This window comes from Etheostoma cragini, chromosome 17, assembly GCF_013103735.1.
Source record: "Etheostoma cragini isolate CJK2018 chromosome 17, CSU_Ecrag_1.0, whole genome shotgun sequence".
NCBI lineage: Eukaryota > Metazoa > Chordata > Actinopteri > Perciformes > Percidae > Etheostoma > Etheostoma cragini.
Genome location: NC_048423.1, coordinates 6,555,019 through 6,579,416, shown reverse-complemented (window position 1 = coordinate 6,579,416; position 24,398 = coordinate 6,555,019). Strand labels below are relative to the sequence as shown.

The window sequence follows — 24,398 nt, the reverse complement described above, 5'->3', positions numbered from 1 at the left end:
TATTATTCCATATTCTGTTTCTGAAGGTCGCTGTTTTTTATGCTGAGATAAAGTAATTTCAGATGCTGTCACCTGATGCCTCAGCTGCATGTAGACTACGCTGCAGACTGAAACCAATATGATTAAGTAATACAGCATCTGCCAAATGCGTGTGCCGCCAACTGCATGTCCCAGGCCACAAACCCCAGTGAGTGTCACAAATTCCAACAAGCAGATCAGGGTATCAAGATCCAACAGTTACATAACATTTCACTATTAAATTCTTTGGAACTCCTACACAAAAAAAGTTAAAAAGCTAATTTAAAGTCAAATAACTGCTTTCAGACACAACTTTGTTGTTGTCACACAGCTGCTGTTTTTAGTTGTGCACTGTGTGTGCATGGCACCATTATACAACACAATGAAAGGTGAAACCCCCGTTTAAACATGGAGACCAGACAGTAGTTGGTATTTACAATTAGGCAGCCTGATGTCTTTTAAATGTGTATTAGTTTGAGACCAAAATCAAAAAGTATACTATTCATTGACTAAGTGGTTAATCTATTTATTTTTGCAGCTCTGCATGTAATAACAGTTGCTTTTTAGGTAAACTGACAATATAATCAAACATGTCAACAGGTAAAAGAAGTTTCCCAGTTTCACAACATAAGCACATATTTACCTTGTAACATCATTTTGACAGTGTGAAACAAAGACTAAACAAAACTGTCATGTATTAAACATAGCAGAGAAGCCTGTCCTGTCCTCCAATTACCATGTTAGATGACTAAACTTTGCTGAAGTAAAGTTGTGGTTGTCTAGAAAATGAAGCAGTTACGCCAGGTTGAATAATGTGTCATGATCAACAAAACCACTAACCTCAATTGCGTGTGTGCTTGTGTATGTTTGTTAAGGATATTTTTTTAGATCAGTCTATGCTTCCTCTTGGGCAAATGATGAGTAAATTTAACGGAATATTGTATCAGTGCTATTCAGATGATATTCAATTGTATATAACTTTTAAACCTGACCAGACTGAACATTTTGATGTATTACAAGACTGTCTGTCTGTCATAAAAGACTGGATAGCCAGTAATCTTCTTCAGTTAATTGCTGATAAAATTGACGTTCTGATTGTTACTGCAGACAGCATTGTTTCTAAGGTGGCTAGTGGTATTGGGTCACTAAACTCCAACATGTGTTCCAGCCTGAGCAATCTTGGTGTGACTTTAGATCAGGCTATGACTCTTGACAAACATTTAAAGTCCCTACCCCGCACTTGTTTTAGCCACCTTGGAAACATTGCTAAACTCAGCCGCAGTGTATCCCACGCTGAGTTAGAAACGATTATACATGCCTTTGTTTTCTCTTGTTTGGATTACTGTATTTCTCTTTTTACTTTCCTCAATAAAACATCTGAAGATTGTTTATAATTGGTCCAAAAGGCTGCTGCTAGGTTGCTGGCAATGTCAGGGAGGTCATGACACATAAGCCTTATTTTGGCCTCATTGCACTGGCTGCCTATAAAAGTCAGGATCCAGTACAAGATTCTTGTCATAACAGAGCTATCAATGGTCAGGCAATGGCTTACATAAGAGATCTGCTGCACCTGTATGTTGTCAGCAGATCTCTGAGGTCCTCTGATCAGGGCTAACTAGCTGTATTAATATGTAATCCGTGATATTGTGTTTCACTGTGACTTACTATAATTTATTGCGCTATTTACAATTATAGTTGTTTTTTTTGGGCCTGTGAAGTAATTTTTAAACTTTACTTACTTACTTCTGTCATCTCAATCTTACATTTGGCATTTCATTGATCTCTGTGCATAGTGTTTCTTAGAAGAGCTTGTTTAAACTGTGTGTGGTGTTGGCTCGTATTCATGAAACCAACATGTCCCAATTACATTTCGATATCAAAATGATCCGAGCAGCAGTCAGAACTGGCCGAAAGGCCACACCAAAAACCTCTGTCAACATGCACAGTATTGGTCAGACTGTAATTCACAATAACATATTTCCCTCTATCTTAAATCCCTATCTTGACTTCATAATACTCAACAGCAAACTTCTCAAATGCACACATTGAGATCAGAGGCCGGTAAAGCTACATGTTCAACAACAGCCTCACAACATAGATCAACAAGCTCCAAACTTCCGCAGCACCATCACAACAATCATAGACAGGAGAAGGAAACAGGCATATCATATCTTGTGTTAGTTAGAATTTGAACCCTTGTGTTATGTAAACATTGGCATCACTGTCTGATCCCTTTCCTTTTATTCTGACATTATCAAAACCAACTTTGACCCCTGTTAGACTTCTTATGAACAATCGAAAACAAAGCTCCAATAACAGAGATTAGATTAGATTCTAGAGGTGCTGCATCTAAAGCGCTGTCCATGCACACCAAATCATTGTATTTAACCAAGCCGAAGTAATGCATCTTTTATTTGTTAAACTTCTAATAACGTCTTTAGTTCAAAATCATGTTTAAAAGCAGTTCTCATAAACTTAGGTAAAAGTCATGAAGCAAAGGTCAAAGGTCAAAAGTCAAAGGTGCTCTAAGCAATGTTGGCTGATAGCTCTTCTTTTTGACCCCCAAATCCTACTTATCAGTTATTCGCTGCAAGGCTGGAAGACTGTTTGTTATGTTTGGTGGTGCAGGTTTGTTGGTGTTCATGGAGCCTGGTATTTCTACTGAGACCGTGTTTTTTTTTACAGTAGATATCGAGGGAACAGGCAGCTAGCGTATAATGAGAAAATGTTTGCTGTATGTGACAAAAAAGGTTTTTTTCACCCTGGAACCTATTTTCCTATGTTTTTGTGTCTAAGTGTCTTCTGGTAACAACAACCTTTGAAATTCGGGAAAATCAAGCTACAAAGTAACTTACTGTAATAGGGCAATTGTCCAGCTTGTACTTACCTTCACAAAAATTGCGTTTGCTAAAGCCACCAGACTCCATGGAAATAAACGTCATTTTAGCATCATAAAATACACTTTATTCAGAGTTGACAAAAACCCAAATAAAACTGTGAAAAAACATTTTCCAATCATCGCAGATGTTTGTTTGGCTGAAATAAACGTGATGTGAAGAAATGTTAGCACTATACAGGCTAAAAGTAGTGCTTTTTTAAATGGTGTCTGGTGGTTTTGGCGATAGCGACTTCAGAGCTGTTTCTGGTAAAACAGAAAGTTCTCAAAGAGGTTTTAAAGGTCTATCTCTAAAAGGTTACTTTCCATAATGTTGTCAGACACTTAGAATATTAAAACAAGCTGGACAATTTATCACATAACTTACATTGTGGCTTGTTTTGCTTGAAAATAGGGTCCAGGTTGAAAAAAATGGTAGTTACCCTCTAAGAAGACTTTTTGTCTGATGTTCAACTTTCAATCAGGGACTATTTTTTGCAAAGACTTTGGTATGCAGTCAACTTGGATTAGCAGAGCAAGTTATTTGTTTTCGGTCTGCTGAATTTCTGTTCCTAAAGCTCTTTACATCATTATGTGTTGGCAGTTCACTTTGTGGCTGTGAACAGCAACAAACATAAAGTTGCTGGCAAAAATATGGATGTTCCAATGTTTTTGGAATGGCTAACATATGTTTTAAATTAATCCAAGAAGTTTCCCCAAAACCAACAAAGGGAAGTTATGTAATCTCACCCCTGATGAAAAATGTATTTAAATCTTCATCCAGAAACATAATTTCTGATGAAAATGAAAATAAATGTTGAGAATAAATGTATGTGTGTGTGCGTGTGTGTGTTGTACAGTTTCTCTGTCCTTTTAAAAAGTGGCAGCTGCCTAAACTGATTCATAGGAATTCCATTATGCCTACATTTATTTCTAAGTGGTTAAATATCAAATAGCAAAATTGTGTTACAGTTTGACTGGTTGTTACACTGTTGTTTACCAAGGAACAGTCTGTTCTGTATCAGCATTGGTTTTAGGGGTTTCAGATGTGTCTGCTCCACCATAAAACTTTGTGTGTGTGTGTGTGTGTGTGTGTGTGTGTGTGTGTGTGTGTGTGCGTGTGTGTGTGTTTGTGTGTGTTTTATTGAAAATGTAAAAACAAACCTAAGTTTATTTACTTATGGGAAGTTAATGAAGCCACATTCCAAGGTCTTTAAACTGAACTGACCTCTAGCAACTCTTATTTTCAGAACAAATATGCGTAATATAAGTATTTTATATTAGGGATTTTTAAATCAACATTTCCTTTCAGATGACTAGGAGCTCTCTCACCTCAACCATCTCTTTCTCCTTGCTTCCCTCCATCTTTTACGCTAAGCCTCCTTTTTGTTTTTTGTTTTTTTACATGTGAAAGAATGTGATATTGCAAAGAAACTAAACATCAGCACAGACCACACACGTGCATGCAAGCAACACAATATTAGTGCTGAAACCATTACTTGATTAATTGATAATAATAAATAAAAAAACATTTCTAGCCATGCCTGCAGCCATGCTACCAGCTCTGTGAGGCTTCATCAGCATGCTAAGGTGTTCACAACAACAATGCTAACATGCTAATATGTAGCATGTTGAATAACCGTTTAATGACTGCCGGCCGACATCGCCATCCATAGAGCTTTGATGCTACTATAGCATAACTGAGAAAATGCCAACCATTGGCTTGTTCAAGTCTCTATAATGTAAGTTTTTTTTATTTATTTCTCTTTTATGTCACTGTTTTTTTAATTTTAAGTTTTGGACTTTTTATCAGACATAAGAAGCAATTTAAAGACATGCTCTGGAGATCTAGGACACTATTAAGTCATCATTTATTATTTTGACATTTTATGGACTAAACAATTAATCGATATATTTTTTTTTAAATCAACAGACTAATGGATGGTCTGCTCTCCTGTTGTTTCATTGCCTTCAGTGAATCCCCCTGATTCATTAGTAATCATGACCTTGTGGACGTCTGGTTGTAAACACAATGACGCTTTTGATGGTCCAATCTCGGTCACCTGGTTTCATGCAACTGCATCATATTACTCCGCTGCATACTTATGTGCTGTGCTGTCTGCTCTCCCGATGGACCTTTCTATTTATAGTCGTCCTTGTAGCAGATCAGGTGATTGAGAGAGCTAAAAAAAGGAACAGTCCAATGGGTTAATGTAAAGGTTGGTAGAGGATTCAATGTCTTGCTCCAAGGCACTTCATCAGGAAACATGGTGTCCAATTTTTAGCCTGTGACCTCGGATATAACTTTTTCTTCTTCTTCTGCTACTTGAGAAGACTTGTTGCTTCTCTTTACGCTAATGTGTCACCTTGCTACCCTCACTCGCGTCTCCTCCTCACGCCTTAGCTCCTCCCAGGATATGAGCGAGAGATGTGAGGAAGAGACGTACAGAGAGTACAGAGGAGCCCAAACTGCCAAAAAAAAAAAAAAATCAATTGCCAATAGTATCAGTCTTATCTAACATCAGTTACTTCAGGTAGCCAATAGGAATACTTGGTGGTGCAACAACAACTACAAAAGTTACACAATGGACCTTTAAGGGACTGGAAGATCCTCCATGGGAGGAGAGAAGCATAAGCTGGCATAATAAAAAGCACACTATGACAGAAAGCAATGTTTAGGCATGGTCGGCCTAATGAAATGATGCTATGTTAGTTGTTAAAAGTCAAGATATCTACTGCTTTGACGTTGATCATTTGTCTCTTATGAGTCCCCCCCCACACTTTATGGATGTGCAAAAATCACAATGATTGTTGAAGCAATACTTAGTCTAAACACACTGTTTAGGCCATAAAATGTCAGAAAATTGGGACAAATACTCATTTCAAGTTTCTAAAGCTGGTTGTACTGTTTAAAGTTCAAATCTAAATAGATTTATTTTATGAAATGAAAAAGAGAAAATCTGCAAATCCTTACAATGCAGAGGCTTAAACCTGCATTGTATAAATAGATTAAAACAACAGTATTTAAAATAAACATCTATTAATGCTGTAACAATGTCTCAGCACCAGCTTTTTGAACCTTAGCTGAGCATCTTGAACTGTCTCTTATTTATGTGCCCAGAGCTGCTCACTACACTGCATGTGACGAGTACAGCTTATCACTTTGAGAATAACAGCTTTCTCAAAGCTACAGGACCGCTGATAAGCAAGCAGCTTCAAACACACTCCACCAACATTGTATCAAGCACACTGAGGAGAGAGGGGTTTGAGGTGTGTGCGTGTGCATGTGCATGTGTGTGTGTGTGTGTGTGTGTGTGTGTAGTAACACATGGTAAAGTAGTGGTTTTTAGCGCAATGGGGTCTATTCTCGGAGCTCTTTCATGTTGTCCCACACTGTGAAGTGTGAGTGTGTGTGTGTGTGTGTGTGTGTGTGTGTGTGTGTGTGTGTGTGAGGAGGAGCTACAAACTGTATATTCTCACAATGTCACCTGCTGTGATGCCTCAACTCAGACTGTGTACAAGTCTCAACCTCTGGCCCACAACAACTTTGAGTCCAAAGCGAGGTCAGCTTTCCTCATTCACATCCTCCGCAGCTATCACAACACGCACACTGGTTAATTGACAGAGACAGATATTCCAGGTCTTGATGTAGACTGTTAAGGCTGCAGCAGGCATGCGTGTATGTAGACTGTCTGATATCACATCGCCTATCAAGTGTAGCCTAGCTATCAGCAAATGCCCTTGGTCTCACATCAGCAGCACTGCGCGCTGTTGGAGACGCGATGCGCTGTCACGTCTGCGACTTTGTGACCATTAACTATAACCTTGTAACCGTTTTAGCTTGAGCTCCAGCAGCTCTACAGAATCGCCTAATAAACGAAACATTTGCAATTGCCTGGCCAAGAATAGCACGCACACACACCCACCTCCCCCGGGGCTCAGTGTTTTGGCAGACTGTGTCAGCAGTCTGAACACCGTCATTCACTCTGTCTCGCCGACGCATGATAAACACACACTTACCCTCACACAACCGGCTAGCGATGCCCTCACATTTAAACACGTCGCTTCCTATGCAACAACGCTCGTCTGCTTTTCTCGCCTTTCATTCAGCAGCAAAAACTAAACTCAACGCTCTGCAGTCAGGAGGGGGGGGGGGGGGTCTCTGTGACTGGTCCGGTCCAGATTCCGACAAATAGCAGGCCAGCAGGTTACTTTCAATTTTTACAAATAAGCCATTTTAGTGGATCAGAGAGGGGGGGGGGGGGGGGGGGGGGGGGGGGGGGGGGGGGGACAGAGGACACCTCGTCAGATGGTCTTTATTCATACTCACTGGCTCGGTACCACTATTACTGACAGAAACACAGAGTAAGTAGCCTACAGAGATGAAACAAAACAGGGGCGTACATGAGAGTCCTGATGCCGCAAAGGGGGCTCTGGGCCAGCAGAATCTACCACAAACATCTGTGTACCACCACCCACTCACTAAATGTATCTATCAGCTATAAAAACAATTGGAACTGTCTTGTACTGTATGTCATTTCTATATATTAATTTGTTTTGGCCTACAGAGCTCAACGGTGTGTTTCTGGAAGTAAAAAGGCAGCTGATTTTCTCCATAAGGGTTTAGATTATGAGCCATATAATGTCTGAAGCATCCAAGGTAGACTGACCACGAGCTACGTGGTTTTGAAAGGTAGAAGTCTATGAATTCAACCTTGTTTTAAGAAAAACGTGTGATCTTACGGAGAAAACTACAGTACCCAACCCTAGGTGTAACAGTAATGTCTCTGATTGGTCCAACTCGCTGTCACCATACATTAGAAACGTTTGCCTTTTTAAGAATAGATTTTTTTCGCCAAATCAAACGTTTTATGCTCACTAATGAAGCGCAGCGCAAATTCCAACAGGAAGACCTCTAAATAAACTTAAATCACCACAACCGCTCCCTTAAACTATTTAGCTATTAAGAGGCGTTCACTTTTCAGTAAACCAACCAGAATTGACCATGAAATTCATGATCCATCGGAGTGTATGTCAAAGGAAGTCCCCCGGCAGTCTAAAACTATTACAGTATTACTAAGAGAGACAGGGTACAGAGAGTAGGCTGGTCGAGCTGTACTGCCCTGCCTCCCTCTAGTTTTATTATAGCTACTATTGGTAATATGGTAAAATAATCTGACGACTATGGGGGGATATGTCTGGCTTCACTACCCATTTAAAATATTTTTTATCTACAAAGAATATTTTAACGATCTGATCCCCAAAGACTCTTCATTTCTTTTTATGCACGTGTACTGACTTAAAACCTACATACAAGCAATTTTCTTAACCTCAATGAAACAATGGAATGAGGAAAAACACTTCCGGAACCAGAGTCATTAAAAAAGTGGGCGGTCACTGTTGACCTCTACCCATTTTTAATGGAAACATTGCTGCCTGGCTTTTTCTGTTTAAATGTTTCTGTTGTTGTTAAAGAAACTTTGTGGGCTACAAAGTCCTTAAGAGAGCTGGTCCCTCAGGGTGGACAGCGGATGTTCAAAGCTCAGCACTTCTCCACGTGATGTGACCAGGGTAGCAGTGTGTGGTTAGGGTTAGGCAACAAAAACACTTAGGGAAACATAGAAGTTTCGGTTAAATTTCTCACGGTTCCACTCAGTTTAACGTTTTCAGCATTAAACCAGCTCCATCCTCCACCATTCATGCTTTAGTTGCACTGTAAGAAAACAAATGAAATTAAGTTATCACTGAACATTTTTCACTTGTGAGGAAACAGCTGTGTTGAAAATCTTCTCACAACAACAACTGCAGCAGTATCATTCATTATCTAGGCTTTTAATAGCAGAGCTTCCATTCGTGAAAGGTCTAGGATTAGCAATAGAAGGTAAACAAAAAGGCAAATGTATTATCTGGCCTTCCTCAAGCTTCCCCACAAAACAAGCTGTCTTTGACTTCACACCATGAATGTAAAACATCTACTGCAAGAATGTGATCAGATGGACTGCAAATTATCTTCTGTGGTTGAGTTTTTTTCTCTCTCTGTTCAGTTTTCTTTGACCCTCCTGATGCCCTTGGGTCAAATTTGACCTGATAACAAAAACTTTCTATATCAAAATTGTGACAAAAGCACGTTGAGAAAAGTGACAATTGTTGGAAAAAGCTACAAAAATGCTGAGAGATCTGCTGAAAAAACGCTGAGAAACCCTCTGAAAAGTGAGAAAACAACAAAAACATTGCCAAGGGTGACAGAAACTTGTTAAAGAAAGTGAAAGCAAAATTGGAAAAAGGGGGAAAGAAACATTGGAAAAGCAACAAAACTTGTAAAAAAATGTACAAACATAATTCAAAAAACACCAAAAATCTAATGGGAAGACAACACAAGGGTTAACTTTAAAGAAGTAAATGACCACTAATACCATCAATTCCTAAATTAAACAGATGTGAAAAAAGAAAACTAAAAATGTTCAGCTTGATATCTTATTTGAGCATGAGGATCTTATTTCCATTGCTCAATACCCTGGTTGTTGGTGTGTGTGTGTGTTTGTGTGTGTGTATTTCAGTCTGTAGGGGATGTCCAACAGATGTTGGCTGTCCTCCTCCACATTAAACATAACACATGAGGATGATCCTGTCAGATCACCCCCCTCCATAAATTTCCTCTGTACAAGAAACTTGCTTGGATCACCGCCATCCACACCTGGGCTTAGTCAATTTCCCTCAAATACTTTGGACTTACTTCCATGTGCTGCTTGGTAACTCACGAGACAGTTATGCAACTAAAAGCCTGCAAAATTTCTGATGATTCCTTCGTAAAAGCTCGCAGGCACAAAACGTCCCTTTTCACGCACTCTACACGCACGCATGCGCACACACACAAAACAGACAATGTAACCCCTTTTCTCGAGTGTTAATATTTAAAACACAGTCTGACCCACATAAAGGAAAATCCCTCCAGTTCCTTTGAGTAAATTTCACATAATTTCACGGCTTAACCTGATGCTTTCTTTTTCTCCACAAATAAAGCATGAGGAAAGTTTCTCAAATAGTAATAGTCTAGGTCAGGTACTACTGAAAGTACATACAGAAGACTATGTAGCACATTAGTCTGTTTGCGCTATAATGTAGCAGTGATTTGGTCAGCTGAGGGTGTACACAAATCATCTGATTAGATTTGAGAGACTGAATCCCTGTTAAGGCTAGAAATGAGCTAACACGTGGGAAACTGTTCCCAAGGATCCAGGGGTGTTTGCTATTGATCCTTAGGGGAGTGGTCTCTACATAACCAGATTAGGGTAGTTGGTTTAAGGTTTGAGGGTCACTGAGGCCTGATTAGCTCTTCAGCTATACAATCTAAAATCTTTATCGCCTGAAGCGGCTTCCCAAACACAAAGATTCTTGAATGAGCTCCTGTTCTTTGTGAGAGTTTGAAGCCATATGGGAGAGCGATCCAAGATGAACTTTTGTAGGCCATTATGGTCCTTTATTTAGACCAAGAAGTCCTGGATGATTGGCTCAATACCTGGTGACTAAACGTTTAAATGTAATTTCTGCTTTTCTCTGAAAGTGAGGAGTAATTAGTAGTCCAAACTAAATCTCAGGAATTCAGACAAAGAAATACAGAATGTGTGGTTAAAAACTTTGCAGGAGAAGCTTAATAACTTAACAGTTTGACTTGCAACAATCTTTCCTCAGCTGTCCTTGAACTATATTGCCACTCAGATTGCGCAAGATGTACCAAATGTCACAAGGATAATGTTACACCTTGTCGATAACTTACAAATACATTTTAACAGTGGAGTTCTGGGATTTATAAAACAAACAAGTCAAAAGGCTAACATTTAACAAATTTAACCTGAAGTAAGAAAAGTTGTTGTAGTTTGTGTAAACTCTGACAAGCCTTTACTGACTAGCTGGATAGATGCATAAAGGCTCCAGCAGCGCCACCTACTGGTAAACCATGTTCCTCTCAGAAAAGGACCAAATTTGTCAATAATAACACCTCCTGTTGGCATTCTTTAGTGAAGGCTGGTGTATACACAGGCAATTAACAGTAATATATTAAAACAGTTGTAATAATATTAAATATGTCTTCATAGGAGAGGAGATACAAGTTATAACTGTTGACAAATTAAAATTAAAAAGTTGTTTTAGCTGTGTCCAACTACATTATAATTCTTATTAACCATAGATTAAAGTAAAGTGATGCCTAGACTTTTGTGACTCTTTCACAAAGTCATGCTCAAGCAGCCAATAAGGATCATTAACACTATTATTTGTTCTCATTTAACCCGATAACTACTGCCAAGTGCCGGTTTGTGTTTACTCTTTGCTTTAAATGTTCAGTAAGGTCAGATAGTCTTTTATACATTTAATTCTCTTTCCCATGTTTTAAATGTTGATGGCATGAATCTGTCAGTTTTAAAAACTAAAAATGTAACCATCAGACTGCAGAGGTTATGCCCCAAATCTCTTGTTTACATGATGGCTACATGATGTTTTTAAAAGTTCTTTGGAAATTCTAATAAAAAAAGAATTTGGGTTCAGTCTGAACAGACTCATAACATGTAAGGAAACATGTTTGCATTGTTTTCAGTGACACCACAGGCAGAGTATACTCTACTAGAGAATAAAATGATAAAAAACACCGACATTCACAATGTTGTTTCTGACCAGACGTTCATGTTGCGTAACAGCAGCAATATTCTCGTCCCAGTTAGGCTTATATCATTTGGGTGGTATTATTTTTGGGTGATCCAATCCCAAAGAAACTGCTCTAAATACAGATGTGAATCAAGCCCATGTTGTAAATATCATGGGACCTCATCTGCAGTATTAATGACAAACTTCCATGCTAATGTCAAAACAACCCTGTTACGACATGTTAGCTAAAATTAAATAACAAATACAATTCAATTGGCACACCTCTGGGGGATATTAAAGCTCTATTAAATAAATATTATGTATCATACTATTGTAACAATCAATGTGAACATTTCCCTATAATTAGTACCAAATTGCACAGTTCTTTACAAGACCCTACTTAGGAAATTATTATAAGCATACTACGGACTTGTTAAATGAAGCTTTACTTCCAAAAAAAAGCAGAACAGAACAGAATGAACTAAACAAACAAGCACACACCAATTTAACATTGTTCAAACTCTGCAACATTAAACTGAATATTGCCGAAGACTGTTCACTGATGTTAACAGCAGTGTTTTTACAGAAAACAGCGACTCTTCCTATTAGTGGTTACGGAGTGATGAGTTCCCACCAGATGACACAGGTCATGTCAACAGTAGTCTGGATCACCAGAAGGACATTTCCAGGATAATTGTCAGACATCCAGGATGTCCCTATGCTTCCGCTCTCTGTGTTGCTTTTCCCAGAATCCCTTTGCTTTGGGAAACGACAACAAACTTCAAGCCAACAAGCTACACGCTGAAAATGGCAAGTTTTGAAGATCATTTGGATTGTGCAATAAGACAGGCCTGCTTGGTTCTTTTGGGGAATTATTGTAAAGATTTACAATTTGAAGTGGCCGGGTTAGCTCAGGTGGTAGAGCAGGCGCACATATCTAGAGGCGTATGCCTCGACGCAGAAGGTCCAGGGTTTGAGTCCGTTGACGATTTCCTGCGTGTCATCGCCTTCTCCTATCAAACTGTTCTTCCTATTAAAAGGCAGAAATTACCCCAAAACATCATTAAAAGTAAATAAATAGATTTAAAAAGAATATTACTGCATTTACTGTCTAACTGGGACGTTTTGGACCCGATTGGTGGGGATAAACGCGGCGAAAAACTGGTAAAAACAAATTACGTTTAACCATGTTTTCAGCCAATTTAATAGCTCATGTTACTGTACTGTGTGAACAGTTAACTATTTTTAATATTGTACGTGGTGTGTTCCACCAAAACAAGTTCCTTCCCGTGTCCATTTTGCAGAGCCACCGTCGCTGTGTCCAGAGCTTAGCTCCGCCCAGGACGATTGGGAATTGCAAACAACCTTGAGCGTTTTTCCTCCTATCCCAGAGGGAATGTGTGGTGTAGCCAGACCTTACTCCACAGCGCTGTGGAGATAGGTCTGGCAATGCAAGACTCTAGGTGCTCCTCACTCCTCAGCTGAAACAAAAGTTGTTCTGGCACTCATTCGTAAAGGTCGTCTCAAAGCCCTTTTATCTGCCCCGAGGAGTGAGCATCAATGAGGGATCACCGAGGAGGTATAAGCGAGGATACATGACAGCAGCCTTCCCAGAAGCTGTGCAGCTGAAAGGGTTGCTCACTCCGCCCAAACAGTGACATATCCACAGTTGTATTCAGAATAATAGCAGTGTTTAAAGAAGTGAATAATGCTCAAAATCCTTAGAATAACTTTTAATATGTCCAACATCCCCATGTTTTTTGCACCACCATGCTTTATGGTCTTCAAAGTACTGTGGCTTGATTTCAGTGCATGGGGGTCGTCAGACAAACTGTCTGGACCCAAAAAGAACAATTTTGCTCTCATCAGTCCACAGACTGTTGCAACATTTCTCCTTTGGCCAGTCAATGTGTCCTTTGGCAAATTTCAACCTATTGGGTACATGTCTTTTTTCATCAATGGGACTCTGCGGGGGCTTGTAGCTGATAGCTTAGCTTCACATAACCTTCTGATTGTCACAGCACTCACAGGTAACTTTAAGTCTTCTTTGATTTTCCTGGAGCTGATCATTGGTTGAGCCTTTGCCATTTTGGCTATTCTTTGATCCATTCAAATGGCAGTTAACCGTTTTAACGTCGTTAAGGCTTTGGATGACATTTCAAGGTATTTGAAATCATTTTCTGCACTTCTTCATGTTTTCCCCTCTCCAATCAACTTTTTCATCAAAGCCCGCTGTTCCTCTGAGCAATGTCTGGAATGATCCATTTTGCTGAGTATTTCCGTGTAAAATGCACTATAACCAGCATGCACAAAATTCGCTTCCTTCCTTCCTTCCTTAAATATGGGTGATAAGTGACACCCGTTTCTTCACAGAATCAATCACCTCACTAATTAAACACAACACTGCTATTATTTTGAACATGGCCCTTTAAATTCCAGATTCAATTACACAGAATGAGCAGCATGCATGTCCTGACTGTTGGGTCTGTTGGTTTTCTATGACTCACTTACTAGTAAATTAGTTGCCATGTAGAAGTATCACTTCTCCCAAAAATTATGATTTAAGAGGTTATAGATGTTGGACTGCTATTAATTTTGAACAAAACTTGTATATCAGATATAATACAGCTGACAAGTTCAAGTGACGCTTCAGAGGGAAGGACTTCTCATCCATCTAAAACACATTCTCTTGTTGCGTCTCTCCCTTTCTTCCTCGGTGGGACAGACTAAGACGTGAGGATTTACGTTTAAAAAAAAATGTCATTTAAAAAGATAAAAACATCTCTGAGTAAAATGTAAGGACTTTAACTGAATAAACAATATGGCAGAAGTAGGGTAACTTGTTGTCACCTATTGGGTATCCTGCTCTGATTATCGCTCGAAAGCTGCTCTTAAATGTTACTTTTATGCTTTGCTGTAAGGAGTAGCTTGCCCTGAGCAAATAACATTGTGATCAACACAGGCCCAAGTGGATGAAAAAGTCAATATTTCTGAGCGTGAGTCCCTAAGTGGTATTTCAGGTGTGCTTTCTGTAGAAATCCTTTGCCGCAGATATCACACCGGTGTGGTCTCTCTCCTGTGTGGCTTCTCATGTGCTTCTTCAGATGTCCGCTGTGGGTGAAACCTTTATCACAGTGAGTGCAGCAGAAGGGCTTCTCGCCCGTATGAATCCTCATGTGAATCTTTAAATCTCCTTTCCTGCTGCACTCTTTCCCGCAAACATGACAGCGATGCAGTTTCACCCCAGCGTGGCTGGCCATGTGTTCTGTCAGAGCGGTGGTGCTGGTGCACTGTTTACCACACACACCACAACATTTTGAGCCCTTGTGTGTATTAAGGTGCACATTAAGGCTTTCGGTGGACTTTCGGTGGACATCTGCGCCAATTGAATGGATGCGAAAAGCATGATTTTTCAAGTGGTGGTTAGAGGCAAAAGACTTATTGCACAAATAGCAACAATAGTCAGGTGCAACTGAATTCAAATGTGGTAACTCAGTGGATTCTATGCAAGTGATAAAGGAAAGCTGACTTTGTTCCGTCTGTGTTTGGTTTGACGATAAACTTGCAGCACATCTTTCGTTTACCCTAGCATCTTGGACACTTTCATTTTTCCTTTCAGTTTGTGAAGATGAAGTTTGGGCAAGAGGTAGCATGAACTGTACAGCTTGTGTTTCATCCTGACAATGCTCCTCACTTTCACTGTTTTGAGTCTGAGGTTGCAAAGTCGGTCTTGTGTCCCCTAGCTTGTTTTTCTCCCAGACAGATGAATGAGGAAGATATGAAACATCAGCATCCTTAAACTGTTGTTGTTGTTGTTGTTCTTCTTCTTGTTGCTGATTGGCCCACAGTTCATGATGCTCCACTTTAATGACACGAGGCTCTGGGTCCCTCTGATAGACGCTCAGCTCCTGTTCACAGTTGTGCTCCTCAGGGAGAGTTTCCTCTTTACAGATGGACGACTGAGAAGAGTCTGGAATTAAAAAATAGCAAAAAGTGTAAAACCTCTGCATTCTTTATCAGTTTAATCACAAAAAAAGTACTCCTGAATTGCCAGACCTTCCTCTATAGTGCTGCTGAGGAGGGTCTGGCATTCCAGGAAGGGAGTAAAACATGCTCTCGTTTATTGGCACGGCTTTAAACCAATCACACTCATCATGGGTAGTGCTAAGCGGCAAATGGAGCCATGGTCCCTTTGGAAAATAGCCTCGGGAAAGAACTTGTTTTAGTGGAACGTGTGTACCGTCAGAAGTAATTTTAGTCGTGCAACAGAAAACTCAGATTGGACAGGTAGTCTAGCTAGCTGTCAGGATTTACCCCGCAGAGATATGAGGAGCAGTTAACCATAGTCTTCAAGAGTTTAAAATTCCAACACAAGAAAGTAAAAGGTAACGGGCCTAAAAGGAGGACATGCGGCGGGATTTCCGGCAAAAACGGAGCAATCCCAGAAGTGGAACGTCCTGTATCTATACCAAAGTAGTGAATACACTGTTTATGTTGTTAATATTAACAATATCATTATTTGACTGGCCTTAAAATGTCAGAAAATATAAAAACTGCTCGTTATAAGTTCCCACAGCTGAGGTTGACATCGTCCAATGTCTTGTTTTGTACGACCAACAGCCCAAAATCTGAGGACGTCAGGTTTACGATCGTGTATGACAAAGAAGAGCATACAATCCTCACATCTGAGAACAGGTACAGGGAATCAACAGCCCTTTAGGGTTTAGTATTATGGTCTAGTCTGACACTGAAAGATGAAAAGCAAATTAATCAATAACGTTAAACACCTGTTTTTGTCGTTTCCAGCAGCAGCAGCCCTCTGAGTCGATCAATCTCCTGATGTGAGCTGGAAGCTTCTTCTTCATATTTTGCGATGGTTTGTTCAAAAACCTGAACTATTTCCTCGACAGCAGCTTTCATTCGCTCGTTTACAAAAGCCCGGAGCAGCACTGGAGTAGACATTTTAAAGATAACTGTTTTATATGAACGTCTATGACCTCCAGAAGTGGGTTTACACAGAGTCGATTTTCTGTGGTTATTAGCTTACAGCTACGGAAGTAACAATGAAAAAAGACACTCCCCAATGTGAGTCGACTGCAGATTTGAGTCGCGCATGCGTAACTTTGCGAGAAGTAGCCTACAAGATGCTAACGAGAAACTTCTGTAGTGTCAATACAGTGAAAATGGACCTACTTAACGAAGTTCGTTCACTGCTGGATATAAGTTAGCATCAAACACATCAAAAGTTGTCACTTGAATGGCGTTTTGAGCTAACGTTAGTAATAAACAGCCATAGTTAGCTAAAGTAAAATGGTCTTGAAATTACTGCTAGGTTAGCTACAAGCTAGCAATCAAACCCAACGCAGGCTGTCAGTTGAATGGCATTTTGAGCTAACGTTAGCAATAAAACAATCATCGATAGCTAAAACGTCTTTGAAATGATTTCCATCTTCTCTTATTGTTTGTAATGAGTAAAGTTTACAGATTTCACAAATTTCAGTATGACACGTTATGCAGTAAACCGATTTAATCTGAGCATGCGCAACTCACATCTGCACTCGACCAGAGCCGGTCAGACTCGACTCTCATTGGGTATGACACGTTGTGCCGTAAACCGTTTACGTCTGAGCATGCGCGACTCAAATCTGCACTCGACTTACATCCATAGACAGTTAAAGAAGGCTTACATTGGGGAGTGACAGAGACCACAGAACAAAGATTGTTGAGGTTTACGCATGTCATATAACTGCTACCCCCTGCAGGACAACAGTAGCATAACCTCTACTTAAACAATGGGGCAAAGTATCTGAGTTCATTAACGCAAGTGAGTAAGTGCTATTATGAAGTGCTTATACTTTAGTTGAGTATTTCCAATGCATGCTACTTTATTCTTCCGCTAAACTACATGTTGTACTCTTTACCCCACTATATCCGTCTGACAGCTCGAGTTGTGAGGAACTGAATGAGTATGTTTTCCTTTGTGGGTTGAAAAAAATCTTGTTAGATTTAAACATATGATGATCTTCAAATCAAATCACCTTACTTTGCCATATAGCCTACAATCATGTAGTTGTCATGTTGTAGTAGTTAAATGTAGTGAAATTATGTTCTTCCTATAGCTCCATAAAACAACTAACACATTGAATAGAATATGTTCTTCTATTGCATGCCCTAATTATATGAATTCATAATTCAGTTTTATGATAAATTGCAGTACCCAACAGTATATGAAGAAGTTAAAATAAGCATAGCCTTAAACAACTATGCAAAATATTTAGTGCAGCAGCAGTAAAATTAATCCAGAAACACCAGTTAATGGTAAAACACTGAGAGGGAACATGTTACTGCACAATGACGACTTTTCATTTTCATACTTTGCATTTTGCTGATAATGTTCTCACAGTGTGGTAGTGATGCTTCTAGTTAAGTAAAGGCTCTGAATACTTATTCCACTACTGTAAATTACAAAAAGGGGAAATATACTTTTTATTCCTCTAAATTTATAGAACAGCTAGTTACTTTGATCTTGCCAACTGACCATGTAAATATTAATATTAATAGTCTATGCAACTGACGGAGAAACAAACTGAGGAAACAGTGAAGTGATTTACAAGAGATGAAGGGAGCAAAACAAAAGCAGATGCAGATGAAGCAGATTAAAACATGAAATCTGTATGATTACGTTATCTTTCACTATTCTGTGTGAACCAGATGAGAGAATCCCAATTTAGGGACCCATGGGAGCATTCGGCTTATGCAATCTGGCTGTAAAACAGTGCACTCTGGCCTGTTGCACAGATACATCCACTCAGGTCAGTGTTGCTTATTGTTGTAAAGTGAAGAATTTGCTGGGATACCTTGACCTCGACTCACAGCACTCCTCAGTGTGGAATGTATATGTCTGACTATTTTTTATAAAACAAGGTCCATGTGAAAAACCTGAATGGTTTGTTTGTTAATAAAAGGCATTTTTTAAGAGGAGTCTGAGTCGTGACCCTGCCCACTGCTCCTCCTGCTCTCTCTGCTCTCTCTGCTCTCTCCTGTTCAACCACTTGACCATCTGTCCCACGCTGCAGCTCAAAGGAGAGGAAAGGACAGTCGTGATGTGAGCTGTACCTGGCGCTGTGCATCTCTATCTGCAGCAGGTCCAAACAGGCACACACAAGAACTACTAGTCTGCAAATAAGAAAAGTTTGAGGATAACTGAGAATGAATAGATTATCAGCCTTCAATCGTACATGCTATTGTTTAAACATTATATGATCAACACTTTTTAACTCTGTTTATAGCAAATAAGTCAGTTCAATTTTTTTATGTTACCTCTCTAAATGGAGCCATCATTATGGATTAAACTTGCTCAAAGCTCTGGACCAAATGGAGATAATGCTCAATAATAAGGGCATTTCTTATTCCCCCCAGAAGGAGCCAAATAATTTATGATACAACACATCTGAGTCTTTGAAGGAGGGCCTGGCAAAGTGAGAATAGAGCTTCTGCAAGTGTAGTTGTGGTATTTTGATTTAGCCTAGTGAAAACAGCATAAGAGAGCGTAAGTAGATATGATATTAATATGATGATACAAATATCATTTTTGGTCTCCTATATGGACAATACTATGTTGTCAATGGTTTATGTTACCTGTGTCAACCTCCAATACACCTTTTTTTATGTTTTCATTGTTTCATTGTTCATTTGTTGGTGTTTGGTGTGTAGGCCTACTTGTGGAGGCTAATGGGGAACACAATTAAGAACAAATAATTCAAATGCACTTTCAGAATACAAAATACCCGCCAAAGCACAGGCAACACATTTGAAGATGCATATTACAGATTTTTGCATCCTTTTGATAATCGTAAATGAATGTCTGTTTGGGGAAAAAATAAATAAACGAAAGATGTGGTGCTTATGAAAGACTACAAAGAAACTAAAACTGCCACAGCTATTACCGGTACTTTAAAACTAATGGATCAAATTTACTATTGGAGGGCTTAGGGTTTGAACTCTAGTTTTGTCTTTTGGTCATCCCAGCTACATGTATTGCGGATAGCAATGCTTGCAACTATGTGCAGAAATAGGAAACAAAACAACCTCTCAAAGATAAATGCACGAATGCACAAAGAGAAAGGACATTTTAAATTGAATGCAATCAAAAACTAAATATTGGAACGGGGGAGCTAGGCTGATCCATTACACATTTGGGCAGTGAACACACCTCCAGAAAAATGGGAGTGAAACAATGAAGATGATTCAGGTGCTGTCGGATTACAGAAACCTATGTCAGATAAATCCATACAATTACAATAATAAACGTGAGGGGGGGAATTGTTGTAGTTCAGCCTAATTAAGACTACGAGTAAGTTATTTGCATGAGGTATAAAGCTGCAGCTGCGTATTTATTTTCTGTTCACACATGTAGCCTATGTATGGGATGGTATGGTAATTGAAATTTCAGACACTTGTACGCATGTGCGTGATGTGTTACTTCCTCGCGTCTAACGTTGCCGTGGAGTGAAGCTCCTTCAGTCGACTCTGTCTATCTTCGGTGCAGCAGCAGCAGCAGCAGCACAGTGCGAAAGGCGCACAAGTGTAGTCAGCCAGCGAGCCAGCAGAAATGTCGGAAAGTGGGAGTCAGGAACCTGCCGTGGCCGCAAACGGCAGCGACAGCCCGACAAAACGTGCACCCAGACCGCCAGTAGGCAACAGAGTGACCGTGGTTCTCGGGGCTCAATGGGGCGACGAGGGCAAAGGGAAAGTTGTGGATCTGCTCGCACAAGACGCGGATATGGTGTGCAGATGTCAGGTTGGTTAGCCCCCCATGCTGCATTCACTTGTCATGCGTCCGTTTCCCGGGTGAGCTAGTTACCCGGAAACACCGGAGGTAAAGCAGTAGCCTACTCACTCGTTAAACCGCGTGGTGTTAACTTACATGTCCTAGCTAACCAACATCTCATTCAGTGTATTGTTCTTAGTGTTTTTTGCTAATGTCACCTTGAATGTCTGCTAGCTGCTTTTAGCTCTTTAGAAAGCTTTAATGTCTGCGAGGAACTGACTCCTGTCGTGTGCACATGACGAGATAGCTGAAGGCATCTTTGGCTAACTAAAGTGACCGAGTGCATCACTTCAGACCGGGATTTTATGGCCACCAGTGGTGCGTTAAAGCTGGTCAGTTAGCTAGCAAAAAGACTCTACTAAAATTGGCTGCGGGTTTTTATTCATTCTGGCTGAACGATGCGTTACAAGTTTAATTCACAGAACTGGGAGAGGTTGTTAGGATGTCTACTCTATCATACAGGATTATTTTAACTGCATTAGTCTGGTCTTTTTTCTGCTTTTGATTAGCTCCATTAAAGTTAGAAAATGTGTGAATTAATCAGACTATTGTAGCTGTGTGAAATTCGCAATAAATGCGTTTACTTATCTATTATATTCGCATTATTAAATACGGGTTTTCACTGGAGTCCGGTATGAATATTACAGGCAGAATGTAAAATTTGAGTTTATTATTGTCAATTCAAACAATTGTTGATTATTGGCCTGATCTTGAGCTGTGCATTCAGACATTCTTTAAAAAACAACCAAAAAACAACAATTTTTCACACCCTAGTGTACTTCTATTGCAGGCCGCACTCTTACTCATACCATAAACATACCATTCCATAAACTAGAGCTGCAACAATTTGTCAATTAATCAGTTAGGTCATCGAAAAAAATAAAATAGTTTTATCTTTTTTTAAAGCAAACATCAAAGTTTTCCTGTTTTCATACGTATTAAATGTAATAATGTGATGCTTTTTACATTACAAAGGGCATTTTTCACTATTTTCTGAAATTCTGTTGAGAAAATGATTCATTGAGAAAATATTAGGCAGATTGATCAATAAAATGACATAAGTTTTGCCTTTTACTGGTTGTAACGGCTGCATTACAGTAAAGCAATGTAGTTTTTTTTAACTTACCAGACTTTTCTAGCTGTTTTATTATTTACCTTTAATGTCCACATTACTGATGATTGTTTATCTAAATTCCAAGTGTACAGATTTTTTGTGAAAGCATATATTGAGGTTTTTGGTCGAGAATATCATAATATCGGATTTTCTGTCCATTGCCCAGCCCTATTGTGATTTCTTGTTATTTTAGCTTATTAAGCTGTATCTTTAGTAACATCCATGTGACCCCTCTGCTCTTTACCTGGACTCTGTCATCATGCTGTTGGTTTAACTCCTGGCACTTTGTGTTGAATTTGCATGCACTCTAGTTTTAACATGCAAAACAGGTGGTTTGGTGACTCTAAAATACAATGAGTTTTTCTCTTGTAGACGTGGCCAGGGCTTTCTCAACTCTTACCCCACGGCATAGTGAAAAGAATTCCTGTCCCTGAGACTAAATTATCTTTGGTATTTCTGTACTGCAATTTCTTCCAACTCATTGGGGGACATGTACGCTGATATCGACATCTTGGCTATTGTAAGTTATTATATTATTGTATACCTACTTAACACTATGTTCCTCAGCTTTCTAAACAATCTTGCTAATCTTTGTACACACTCTGTGGACTATTAGTTGTCCCTATTGATAACAAGTTGACATAACAAGGATTCTCCGGAGCCTTGCAGCTTCCTTGTTACTGCAGTCCTGTCGAGGCAGGAGACATGTAAAAATAAACCTGTGTGCTGGCAGTGGTCTTCTAGAGCGTCCCCTCCATACATCGTGTGTGTGTGTGTGTGTGTGTGGCTGCTGAAGCCGATAACGTTGATCTTTTTATAACATAAGCTTTGCCAGCACTCTTGCTCAGTGTTCCTTACAGTTCAGACCTCGAAGATCCTAAAAGTTACAGTTGGGGTTACAAGAAAGTAAAGATGGGGTGTGTAGCTGAGGGGGAGTGCAACCAGCAAAACACACCTCTGGAGACTGTTGGAGGAGAGTCAGTAGTCATTATTGTGGAATATCCTATATCCATATTGGCTTTACTAAGAAAGTGATGTAGATAATTTGCTCATTAGCCTCCGTAAAGGCTCCCGCATACGCAATTCAAACTTGTATTAGTATTTATACTATATATTTTTACAGTATAAATTCAAACTGCAGAAGTCGTGTTCTTCAAAACCAGGTCACTCGGTGACACCCCCTCCCCCCCCCACTGTCACACTGTTATTTTTAGGCGTTAAATAAATTATGTTTAATATTTAATCCTTGTCTCCTATATAAGTGCATTGTATTTTTTTTCCGTTTTCAATGATGTCGAGAAACACAGAGTACAAATACACAGAGTTAAACAAATTAAATAGGAGAACACTTCGTGAAAACAATTGCACACTGAGATCAAGTGGTTTGAGTTTATTGTCTTTAATTGTCCAGGGTTAGTGAGAGTAATAATTCCATGTCTTTGGTGCACAAAAACTAAAAGCAGATTTTCTTTGTTCAGAATAAATTGCCTTGAAGCATATGACAGTTAGTAGAGCAGGTTTGGTATTATCCAGTGGTCCAGCCTAGAGGTTATATACAGTATAGTGGTGGAAGGGATCTGTGGATGAGAAGATACAGCTGTTTATCCCACCTCTGTGCCAAAGAGGGAACCTTTTATGCAGAATGCAATGGGGAGTGTTATAGGGATCTCTGGTAATTAATCTGAGGGCAGAACGATAAACTGATTGTCGGAGTTTGAGAGTGGAAGCAGCAGCCTGACTGCTATCATCAGAATGTAGGATTAAAAGAAACACTCCCACAACTATACTTTTTTGATTCAAAGGAACGCGGGATATAACCTTAAGGGGCTTACGATCTTTACAGTGTCTCTATCCTTAGACCACCGATTCAGGCATGGAAAAATCCTTTAAAGAAAATAAAAAAAATGAAAAATTAAGGAAGAACAACAGAGGAGGGAACCCTATCACACAGAATAAACCAACATAATAAAATTACCCTATATACAATTGGGATGTGTGAAGAATACGTCTCCATCATTGTGCCTTATCTTTCCTGACACCACTCTGTTAAATCAAATCTTCTGAACCTCTTATTTTAATCTCAAACACACAATGGATAATCAGCGTTGCCATAGCAGTGCACAAACACAGTACGCTAGCAGGTGCGTATTAAAAGTTGAGTTTCTCGTGATGGGAATAAAAGGCAGATCCGAGGACTGTATGAGAACCACAGTTAGTTCTGTGGGGGATGGGATGGATTTTAAAAGTAACTAAAAAACAGAGGCATCTGCCCCCCACCCCCTTATCTTTCCCTCTATACCGCTTCAGGGTACTGCTGTGGCCAGGAATAACCCCATGTGCTCGGATCACATGCTGGGCTTGATTTACATCCACAGGCTCCAGGAACACGTTAGGAACACATCCTGGTCACAGGACGGAATGAATGTTGAATTGGCTCCTCAGGTAGTGAGTGGTGACACTGCTAATATCCTTTTATTTCTTTTCCATCTGTAAGTCCATGAGCTGCAGAGTGTAACACGTCTGGCTGTGAAAATGTATCAGGGAGGGGTAAAGCAGGTCAGATCGTGACATGACATTCTCGTCCTAGAACTCACTGTTCTTCCTTTGCGTTGTTATCTCCCATTGTCAGCTGTGCTTAATCATGTGCAGGCCTGTACTGTATACAGCGTCCAGATTAACACCCAGCAAGTACACATTGTCACTGTTAAACACAGTCTTTGACTGTTTGAAAATGTTGTTCCTATTTATCCACCAATCAGGGTGGTTCAGTATTTAGGCAGTAGATTGGCTGGCTGCTTCTCAAAGTGTTAGTATTTCTTCAAACTTAACAATTCAATCATGATTTCCTAAGACCACTCTATTTTATGCATAAATGTGCATGGTTCTACATAATAAATCATATTTAAATGTTATGTCTTCTTTAT

The 24,398-nt window shown here is 39.6% G+C and overlaps 3 protein-coding genes across 3 annotated transcripts in view; 1 reads left to right on the top strand and 2 right to left on the bottom strand.

Moving 5' to 3' along the window:
* Positions 1-6,937, bottom strand: part of LOC117960188 (equilibrative nucleoside transporter 1-like) — a 35,508-nt gene extending 28,571 nt beyond the window's left edge. The window contains exon 1 of the mRNA XM_034897885.1: positions 6,915-6,937. The gene's annotated coding sequence lies outside the window, so the exon portion shown is untranslated. The remainder of the gene's footprint in view (positions 1-6,914) is intronic.
* Positions 6,938-14,292: 7,355 nt separating this feature from the next.
* On the bottom strand, positions 14,293-16,610 carry LOC117959971 (zinc finger protein 484-like). Its single transcript, XM_034897379.1, has 2 exons — positions 16,318-16,610; positions 14,293-15,500 (listed from the first exon to the last, which is right to left on the bottom strand). Exons 1-2 carry the CDS (start codon positions 16,490-16,492, stop codon positions 14,512-14,514), a joined length of 1,164 nt encoding a protein of 387 aa, XP_034753270.1. The 5' UTR covers positions 16,493-16,610; the 3' UTR covers positions 14,293-14,511.
* A 3,392-nt stretch (positions 16,611-20,002) lies between these two features.
* The window catches only part of LOC117959970 (adenylosuccinate synthetase isozyme 2), a 23,047-nt gene continuing 18,651 nt past the window's right edge, over positions 20,003-24,398 (top strand). Inside the window, exon 1 of the mRNA XM_034897378.1 lies at positions 20,003-20,330. Coding sequence (XP_034753269.1) covers positions 20,142-20,330 — 189 coding nt within the window. The 5' untranslated portion in view covers positions 20,003-20,141. The remainder of the gene's footprint in view (positions 20,331-24,398) is intronic.

Excerpts from the sequence above, each read along its gene's own strand:
- LOC117959971 (XM_034897379.1), bottom strand. The coding sequence starts at position 16,492 with ATGTCTACTCCAGTGCTGCTCCGGGCTTTTGTAAACGAGCGAATGAAA. Across the intron at positions 15,501-16,317 it reads GCTGGAAACGACAAAAACAG|ACTCTTCTCAGTCGTCCATC; the intron begins GTGTTTAACGTT and ends TTTTAATTCCAG.